The 10,573-nt window shown below is 40.6% G+C and overlaps 1 protein-coding gene across 1 annotated transcript; it reads left to right on the top strand.

Annotated features, from left to right (window-relative positions):
• The first annotated feature begins 4,648 nt into the window (after window positions 1-4,648).
• tmem254 (transmembrane protein 254) lies at window positions 4,649-10,335 on the top strand. Its single transcript, XM_070841240.1, has 4 exons — window positions 4,649-4,774; window positions 7,431-7,534; window positions 8,128-8,187; window positions 9,524-10,335. Exons 1-4 carry the CDS (start codon window positions 4,688-4,690, stop codon window positions 9,642-9,644), a joined length of 372 nt encoding a protein of 123 aa, XP_070697341.1. The 5' UTR covers window positions 4,649-4,687; the 3' UTR covers window positions 9,645-10,335.
• The last annotated feature ends 238 nt before the right edge of the window (window positions 10,336-10,573 follow it).

The following is a 10,573-nucleotide window of genomic DNA, read 5'->3' on the forward strand; positions in this document are numbered from 1 at the left end:
GCCACGGGTCTGGCATCATCTGAGGGAAGAGGAGAGAGCAGGTTCCACATCAGACGGGATCCATAACACCGCCGCTTTCACATTTCTTACTTCATACATTCTGCAGAGATTCCCTGTTGTGTGCTGCTTGGTTACTCAATAGCCTTCCTTCTACAGGAATAACTCAACAGCAGAGATCACTAATACGTTGCTGCAGGATGTTAAATGGACAGTGATACACATAAATAACAATTATGTGTAAGGATAACATGCATATTGGTGCGTTTCATGGGTTTCTTTCCACACCAGTGCTGCCACTGTGTTTATTTCCACTGGTTAAACCAAACCTGGTTCTAATATTTGCAAATTCTTGAAGAGGTTTTTGGGTTAGGTTAGGTTAGGTTAGGTTAGGTTAGGTTAGGTTAGGTTAGGTTAGGCTGTTGGCTGCTGAGTTGCCTTACAGCACATCCTAATAGAAGAATCTTCAATTTATTTGAGGAGGCTTCTCTCTCTGGTGCTGGCACACTGCCTGACCGTACCTGTCTGAGTCATCCTGGTGCAGTAAAACCCACCCACCTGACACCACAGGCTGGTCAAACAAACACTGAACTATTTCATCCAGGACTACAGATTAAAAATGCATGAAACGAAACAGACTGCACGAGCTTTAAGCTCAAATCTTAAAAGTGAAGTATTATAAAGCATTTCTTACCGTTGCTGGAGTCCTTCCACATAGCAGCAGTCAATTGAATGAAGCTCTGAAGACAAATGGATTCCCAATGGACTTCTGAAGAGGTTCACTTGGGCAGTGTGTTCCTTCACTGAGACTTCCTCTCTGACTGTGTCTCCTGCTTGTGTCAGGGTACCTTTTATATTGATCACCTGAGACCCCAGAAGGCCATGAGCACACCGGTGTTGGGGTGGGGTGTCGTTTTACTTTGAGGATGGTTCACCCCCCCAACCCCATTATCACCTAATCCCTATCAAAGTGGTGGCAAGGTCAATGGCAAATATGACACACTGCTGAATGACAAAAGGAAGTCTCTGCGTGATCGTTAGCCTCGTCGATACCAATTAACTCAAAGACGACAAACATGTGATTATTTGTGTTTTTATGGTGATTTGTGCTGCTGAATATGTGACATATCAAACAGCACAACAAATAGTGAGAAAGGCCCCAATGCAGACATCTTTTTACACATCTTTCTTATCCGAGATTTTTATTGAATCTTGTTGTTATTAACAAGAGTTTTGTCGGTAAAGTAGATTACTACAATGCATACAGATCTATCGAGATCGATCTTTAATATTTTCATGTAAACCTGGAAATAACCAGGAAGTTTGAGAATGTTTGGCATGTGAGATGAAGAAGGAATATAACATTATGGTGGATTTGATATGCTTCCCTCTTTGTGCACACATATGACTGCTTGAATGCTAAAAGCGCAGAATCTTAAATATTCCCTCTTCATTTTAAATGTCACAACATCTTGTGTTTTCAGGTTTGTGTTAGCCATTAGAGATGTCTGTATATATACAGAAAGATACTGTAGACTCTGCTTGTATTTTTATGGCCCAGGTGTTCTGACATGTGTAAGAGCAGCACAAATATTGACACTAAAAGTATGAATATAACAAAGGATAATAAAGATATCTCTCAGTATATCACGGCTGCCCTTTTATTCAAATGAGGGAACTCGGAGTCATCTGATTAGTGTCAACCAAAAACAGGCAGCTTTGCAAACTGTTGAACACTGATCAACCAACAATGGTCTTCAAGAATGTTTAACTCACACGCCTTGGCAAAATGCAAAACAGCATTCTGAGCTGAAGCCTATCAGCGGCTCCAGTTTTCTTCTCAGAGCGGCTCCCCGCTATCACAAGAGGATAAACAAAGCTGGGTAATTATTCAGTGATTAATTGGACAGTTCCACAGCAGCCTCATTGCTCTGAATAGGTGCATCAAAGTGAGCTCCAAGCTTGTCAAAAGGTCTAACATGTCCAGGCCTTGACCCAGCTGTATGCAGATGTTGTGACCTTTGACCTCAATATGTCAAATCTGTCTCCTGCGCTCCGACATGCTGCTGCAAAACAGCCACGTCATTACTCAAGATTTATGGTTTTTACTGCCACTCTGGTTGTATAAGCACGCTCGTGCTGTGGAAAGCAGCAACCACACCTCCCCTTGTGTAAATGCCCCCCCCCCGTCCAGAAGCGCTGCATGGTCAATTCAAAACCCCACAAGACTAAAATCTATCACCCACATCATGATTATCAACACATACTATTATTATCTATTTTACACCCCACCCCGTCTCCTCTCTCTCCTTTTTTTTCATCACTCACTTCTTTTATCACTCATTAGCTCTCCCTGTTACGTCGCCACAACATCACTGAGGCTCCCAGTTCAGTGGTAACTGTTGCACTCTTGTCTGCCCTAATGCCCTGATGTCAGCGTGCCACATTCCTGTCTTTTTGTCATGTCGTATTGCACCAATAGATAAAAAAGAAACAAGGAAAAAAAAAAAAGAAAATGTAAATGCCACCATACTGAATGTAAAGTCAAATAGTACAAAAGGGCACGATGCAGACAGATTTACAGTATTTATGGATGTATTAGAAAACAATGCTGCTTGAAGTCTACCGGCGTTATCTTATGCAACAAAACAAACCGAGATCATTTGTTTTTATCTTTATCTGGACCACTTGCAAAATCAGTGTCTGAGCGTGTGGAGACGGCTCCTGAAAGTCCCAGCAGCTCTCTCTCTCTGTGCTTTATCACAATCCTATCACACACAACACTTTGCCAAACTGTCAGACTTAGATGAATTCTGGATATTCATATATCAAAAACCATGTATTTCATTATCTGAAAATAGTCTAATAATAACATGGGAAAGGGTTTTATCAATATACCATACCATGTCAGCAGATTAAACACTTGCTGTACCCAAGTTTACATACAATGATCAAGTGATTAAAGATAACCAAACACTGGTTCAGCATATAGGCCATTCAGCTAATGCAAAATCACTAGAAGGACCTTTGTTGAGTTTGATCTGGCCACTACAGAGAGCTGCATATTTTGAAAAAGCAGCAAGTCACCTGATCAGTTTATCTCCTCATATAAACTGCAAAGAATAATCCCCCAATCAGGAAAACTGTGGTGCTGCCAGGGACGGCTGTGAATCACAGGGAAGCTTAAAAACAAGTTTAGACATCACAGTTATTAGTCCTGTTTTTTGATTAGGTTGCATTTAAAATAAACATTTTTAAATGATAAGTTGCCAGTTTTTGATGTAGTAGTTGTGGAAGATTATGCAAAATTACAAGGTGAGAGGGAGGTTAGTCCTTTTTAGACTACTTTTATGAAACTGGGATTTATTCTGCCATTATGATTGCTATGTGGTGATTTTAACAGTAGTTTGGTTCTGTGTATCAAGAGGCATGATTAAAACATTCTCACACTTTGTAAAATAAACGTACAGTCCTTAAAAACCATGTTCAGGTGACTGTAAAAGATGCAAAAATGATTATGGCATGTATTAAGTTTACTGAGAGCATCCTCTCCAAATCCAATATCTTGATTTTTTACTTTTGCTGTTGCTCCTCATCCATTATTAGATTATTACTGTTTGAGAGAAAACACTAGAAAATAGCTGCGTCTAAAACATTGAAGGGGTTCAATGGCTGCTGTTTCATTAGGCAAAGCAAGACAAATATATTTATATGGCATGTTTATTACCAAAAAGGCAGCCCGGCGTGCTTTACAGAATACAAAGGAGAAAGCACAAGAAAGAAATGATAAAAACAACAACAGCAGCAAAACAAGTGCACAAAGAATAAACGATGAAACACATTGAGGGTAGTCAGCATTGTCTCAAGTCTTCGCTCTGCTGGCGGTTTGTTCCACATTTGAGCAGCATGGAAACTCAAAGCAGCTTCACCTTGTTTGACTCTGGCGAGCAGCCGGTAAACCAGAACCAGCCGACCTGAGAGGTCTGCAAAGTTCGCTCTGGATCAGGAGGTCTGATGAGTAGCTGGGACCTAAACTGTCCAGTGATTTATGGACAAGCAATCTAATTTTGAAGTTGATCCTGTGAGAAATGTATCATTAATGTCATAATAAATAAATGAACCACTGAACACAGGTCGTGTATTCTTTATGGTGTTATACAGGTATTAGACTTATTACAGTTTTATATAGTTTATAATGTGGTAGTAATTACAACAGCAGCCTACATTATTTGATGAAGAACAGGGACATAGCTACAAAAGAGAACAAGAGTGTTCCCTCAAAACTACTGCTCTGTTTTTTATTTTTGAAAATGAGCAGCAATTATAGTCCAGAATCTTCTGATCTGTCACAGTGTTAATAACTCTGTTAATAGCTCAGCATCTCTCTCAAACATGTATTTATTAGCTAAACAAAGAAGCCACAGGGGGGCAGCAGTGCAGTGAAATGCTGCTGCTAATAATACTTAAATTTATATAGCAATAATTAAACTCTACGTTGAGAATAATTGACAGGTTAATACCAAAGTGTGGTTTCTCGTGGTTTTCTTCATTTTTAATTATACTTCCATGTATAAATAAAGCTGTCCACCCTGCCCTGCGGCCCTGTCAGTTTTCTTCTCCGCTGTTCTCACACGGTCACATTTGACAGCGGGACCAACGCAGAGCGGCAGCAGCAGCAGCGGCAGCAGCTATGGCTAAAAGTGATGGATGCGATTATTTTAAAAGAACCAGTCTGTTTTGGGTTGTCACCGTGACGCTTGCAATGGGATTTTTTACTGTAAGTCCATGAAATCAGCTATAATCGAAGTTAAATAGAATAAAGACAAGTGTTTCATAGAAATGCCACCGTGTAGTGTTGCGTAAAATGTCCTCCGGGTCGTGCATTATTCTCCAAATCATGTAACGGTATTCTATGTTATTTTTCTCCATGTAACAGTTATTTATATTATTAGCGTTAATACATATTATATTTTGTGTAAATGTTCTTCTGTTGGCAAAGAACCCCGCGCGGCCATTGCCAAGTCATTGTTTTGTTCATAGCTTATCTTAACAGGGTGCATTCAGGTGTACAAGTCAAACTGACCTCAGCTGTCCACCGTAGCAGCTAACTGTAGCTAATGTTTACCTGCTACATTGGGTTATCTCGTAAAAGTAAACAGTAACATAACAAACTCCACTCTCCTTATGATAACGTTAGTGTAATGATCCCTGATTCTCGGGCAGATGTTCACATGAACAATCAATTATTCCCTCAGAGAACACACCGCGGGGACAGTGAAGCTAACTGGCTGTCAATAGATAGTGAGGTTGCGTTGTAGGTCAGTAACATATGTGCCGAATTGATGAATAGACAAAAAGTTTATGTAATTTGTCCTCAGAGTTTCTGTCCGACGTGTGTTGCGCTGAGCTGTTAGGAGAACTGCATCAACGCGTAACTTTGCAAAGGGAGTTCGGTGTCCATTCTCCACACACATGCAGGTTTATAGATATATATTTACCACCACTTGCCACGTACACGGAAATAGACTTTGCTGTGGTGAGAAAATGACAGCATGTTTTTTTTTTTTTTATTATATACAATTTCCTGATCAATAATGGCTGAAGAAACAGATCAGCCTTTAGGTGTGTGTCTGACGTCTAAACCATAAATGAGCTGCAGCCTCTGGCCGGAGGGGCCCTTCCAACAATATCCCCATGTGCTTCCCATTCACCAGTCATAGTCCATGTGGACACATACCTGACATGTCAGGGGGGACACACAGAAGGGGACAAAACGGCACGGCACAATGCTACATTATGTCATTTAGATCTCACTGTGATCTGCAGTCTGTTGTGTTAGTCTTCACACTCCGCTCATGTGTTCCTTTGTACTATTGTACTATTGACATCAGGCAAAAATAAAGCCAGAAAATGTGGCTTGAAAATTCAGGCACTGATCCAAGTTCTCATGTGGAACAATACACAGTTAATGTTTCTCGTTTCACCCTTAAAGTATCCTGACCTTTGATATGCTGTTATGTATGATATAATTGGGTTAAGCTATTATTATTATTATTATTATTATTATTATTATTATTATTGTGGGAAATAGTTTCAGAACAACAGCGATTAATCTACCGTCTATTTTAGCAGTGAATCGATAATTAGTTTGGTCTGTAAAATGTCTTGTCTCAGTTGGCCAGAGCTCAGAATGACGTATCCAAATGTTTGGTTTGTTTGATCAACAGTCCAAAACCCAAGGATATTCACTTTACAAAGATTTAAAGCAAAGAAAACACACATGTAAGCAGCTGGAACCAGATTTTTTTTGCCATTTCTGCTTAAAAGCGTAAATCAAATGATTATTAAGTAATTAGGCAAAATAGTTGTCGATTAATTTTCCATCGATTGACTAATTGTTTTAAAGGAGTTGTCAGGAGAAATGGTTGTAAGCTTTAGCAGATTTCAATTTGAGTAAAAGTGGAGAAAAAGCCAGATTCTGATGGTAACACAGAAGATATGGAGTCGGATTCAGGGCTTATAGAAACATGTACTCTTTAGGTTTCACATGACAAAACTAGAATAAAAACCTGTGCAGAACCGATTCTCCTCCAGAACCGTGTCAAATGTAATTTCAGTGCAATATCCGACAACAAGGCTGCCCTCTGTGGTGTGTGGGCAGGAAAACCAACATCATACAGTTTAGTATCATCACCGTGTGTCCTCTGACTGAAAGGGAACAGCAGCTCACTGTCTGAGAGCACACAGATGATGGTTGGTGTCGACCAGCCCTGGACTGTCTGATATTCAGATTTAAAGCAGCAGAACGCTGGAGTCTGCTTCTGAATGCCATGAAATGTGTGTCAGATTGAACACAAACAGGCCTTTGACTTTAGAAAAGGTCACGGATCAGAGTACTAAACGGGTTATAGTATGTGTACAAAAGATCGGTTATACAGGGTTTGTAGAAAGTATGGAAGGTTTGGAAAATGCTTAACTAGATTTTTCTTACGTTTTCACAGTTCAGAATATGCTTGAATTTGAATGTACTCCCTGAAAAAATCCTCAATTTTCAACGTGTATACAGAGGCAATTCATACTAAACCTTATCTGAAGATACTTCCTCTCCTGTAGAGCAGGTCAAGACCAAACATTTTAATGAACAGAGACCCAAAGATTGGAGAATTCAAAATGAAGGACTGTAGAATCCCCACATGTAACCCGGAGCTCTTTTAACATTTGAAATGAAGCGATGCCGCTGTCATATTTGTTTGTCTGTAAAATAAACAAAGTGACACCACACATTGATTACTGTTGGTATAACACTTCATTTTTCATTAACAGTTTAGATAAAGGCTCCCAGGAGTCTAAACGTTCTCGGTTTAGGTGCCTTGAGTGTTCTTGAATTAAGTTTGTAAGTGTCAATGTTGAATCCCTGTGTCTGTGTCTTTCAGTGCACCGTGTTTGTGCCAGAAAAAATGCCATTTCAGTACCTCGGTCTGTTTGGCACCTTCTGCACCTACCTCGTGGATAACTATGCCGACATTATGTACAAAATGTAAGTGACCTCAAACACTGGGCCTCCTCCTGGCACCAGAAATGGGACCTAGACTGAAATCTGGTGGTTCCCCTGTTACTGCACTACAGGTTTGACCCATGTGCTAGTGTTGACATTTTCTCAGCATCAGTGACAATCAGATGATGTGCAAAGCACCCTCACGAGGCTGAAATACACTGTTTAATCAACTACAGCCTTAATGTTTGCCCCCGTTTTCAGGTCGTTAGCACCACATCCTCTGGTGGGGCGCTTTGCCAATTAGTCGTTTTAGTCACATGACTGCTGTGGCAACAGTAGGCTATTCAGATAGCAATCAAAAGATCATGTTTTGTTGTTGTCATGTAACATACAAAAACAGCTGAGGGCTGAACAGGAGGGCACTTTTCAGTCTTTGGTGGTCTGATACGTGTGAAGTGGTTGATATGTCCTTTGGTTGTCATGTGACTCCTGTTAAGTCAGTGGTGTAGTGGCGGCTGGATGTGACTCATCTTCCTTTGCATGAAAAACTTGGAATGAATGTAACCATTTTTCCAGGATGACGTGTAAATGGTCACTGTTGGTTTGGGGGTTAACATGCTGTCTCTGTGTCGCAGGTGGCTGGCGGCCTGGGCTATCCACGTCTTAGAGGCCTGTGTCGCACTGAAGGTTTGCAGGTAAGATGACAAGAACCTGGTTGTCCACTAGATGGTGCTGTTATAAAGTCTTTACAAACCAGTATAAATTATCATCCACAAGCTGCCTCGCTTCAGCTTCATTATTTATATAAAGATTGACAGTAACATGGATGATCAATGTTCCTTGTACTTTGTTTAAAGGGTAGCTCCAGCATTTTAAACCTATTTTTAACATATTTTGGGTTCAAAATGACTGTCCGGTATAAAAACATTTTGAATTGTTCCAGTAGATCGCTTCAGCCGACAGCCAAGAACCAGCACCAGCAGTGACGAAGCTACAATGGCTGTAATGTTATCCTAAAGAACGATCACTAAAAGTGCTTGTTTTTGGCAGTGACACTCTCAGATCCATTTAGTTTAACCAGAAACAGTCTTTGTAGTGTGCTATTCAAACCCACCAGACTCCATTGACAAAAACAGACATTTTACCTCACGGAGCTAGGAGTTGCTGGTCTACTGCTGCCTTGATTGGTTAGTTTGTTTGTGTTGTTATGGGTTACACAAACATTGTGTTGGGCTGGAACTAACCCTTGAAACTGACCAACTGATCGGGACAACGGTAGACTACAGTAACTGCTGTGTAAAATGACTGTTATTGTGAATGGAGGTCAGTGGTTTTGAATAGCACGAAGCAATGGCTGTTTCTGGTTAAACAAAAAGGATCTAACAGGTCCGTCTCTGTAGGGATCCATTCTGTAATGTTGTCAGATACTTAGAATAACAACCGGAGCCTGTCACTGGTAAAACAAGCACTGTTAGTGGACGTAGGCGAAGATATGCTGTAAAGTCAGAAGATCTGTGGTTAGTTCTCCAAGATGTTTGGAACAACTTATCTGCAGAGTTCCTTTAAAACCTGTGTGCCAGTGTACCTGGATGATTGATGCTGCTTTGAAGGCAAAGGGTGGTTATAACAGATATTGATTTAATTCAGATTTTTCTTCCGTTCACTCACTTTGCATTTTGTATATTGATAAGAATAAACAAATGAATTTTATATTTTTGAAAGCATTCGTACTTTACAGCGTTTCTTCACACCTGCCTAAGTACTGTACCTTTGATTGGGCACAGCTCCATTTAAAGCTATTGGCTGCCCGTTCTCAGCTGGCAGAGGGGATCTGCTGGGCCTACCAGCTATTTTTAACCCTAAAAATAGAGCCCAGGTTTAAACATACTGGAGTTCTCCTTTACTTTATGCTGTGTTTCACCACTCATTGACCCAGTTGTCCATTTGGAAGGCGGTAGTGGGAAATACATTAAATTAAAGGGATGATGGACATTGACTTTTGTTCATTGTCTCTTCTCCGTGCCCCTGCAGTGACAAAGGGATCAACAACACGGCCTCTCGCTGCCTGTGGTGTGTTCAGACCTTTCTGTTCGGGTTCGCCTCCCTCGGCCTGCTCATCAAGTACGACCCCGAGCGTCCCAAACAGCACTGACGCCAGCAGAGAGAAGCCTACAGAACAACACTAAATAAGCTGAATCCAGAAAATCAATCGCTTCCTTGTGCCTTTTTCTTCTTCCACTGTCTTTCTGCATGAAGTCCTGCTGGGGGCAAGTGGAGGAAGAAACCTGAGTTGTACTGAAGTGAACTTTACACTACAAGTTTATTCACTTAGTTCATTCTACTCCCTGTGTTCCTGGGATGGAAACGCAACTCAATTTCATTCCATAGATTTTATATTAATAAATCATAGAAAGTACAGTCGTACCTTTTTAGAAATAATATCTAATATAAAGGTTTGTATTGATAGTATTGACAGAAATCACAGTTGTCTTGATGAATCTGCCCTGGGCTGAATATTTAGCACAATACAAGAGGAATCTTTCATGAATCTGCTTTTTACTCTCACGATGTTTACTATCAGCCTGGCTGATGGCAGTAGGGATGTTTTCTCAGCTGCTGTGATGAACATGAAGTCAGACAGGTTGGCTGCAGACGGTACGCTGCCATCAGCCTCAAAAGTTCTCCAGGATAAAAATAAAGTGAGCCGGTGTGTGCATTCTACACTCACATTTGCCTTTCTTATGCTGAAGTGCTTTGAGGCGACCTTTTTTTTTTTTTTAAACTACAGACTGGAACTTCCTAATGTTTCCTCTGCAAAATAAAAAGTGATTTGCAAACTGCACGAAATGTGTTTAGCTGTGTAATTTTATCTCCCTGAAAAGGCTCTGAATTCAGTCTATAGTTTACATGCCAGCAGCTCTGTGAAGCTTCACTGAGGCGCAGCACTGCTTTGAGCTAAATGCTAACATCATTGTGGTTTAGCATGTTAGCTGAGGTGGACAGGAATGTCTAGTTTTATAGGTCTTTGTTCATAAATCACATCGTTGGACAAACTCAAACCTTGAGCTGATGATGGCATTA

Source organism: Pempheris klunzingeri, chromosome 12 (assembly GCF_042242105.1).
Source record: "Pempheris klunzingeri isolate RE-2024b chromosome 12, fPemKlu1.hap1, whole genome shotgun sequence".
NCBI classification, from domain to species: domain Eukaryota; kingdom Metazoa; phylum Chordata; class Actinopteri; order Acropomatiformes; family Pempheridae; genus Pempheris; species Pempheris klunzingeri.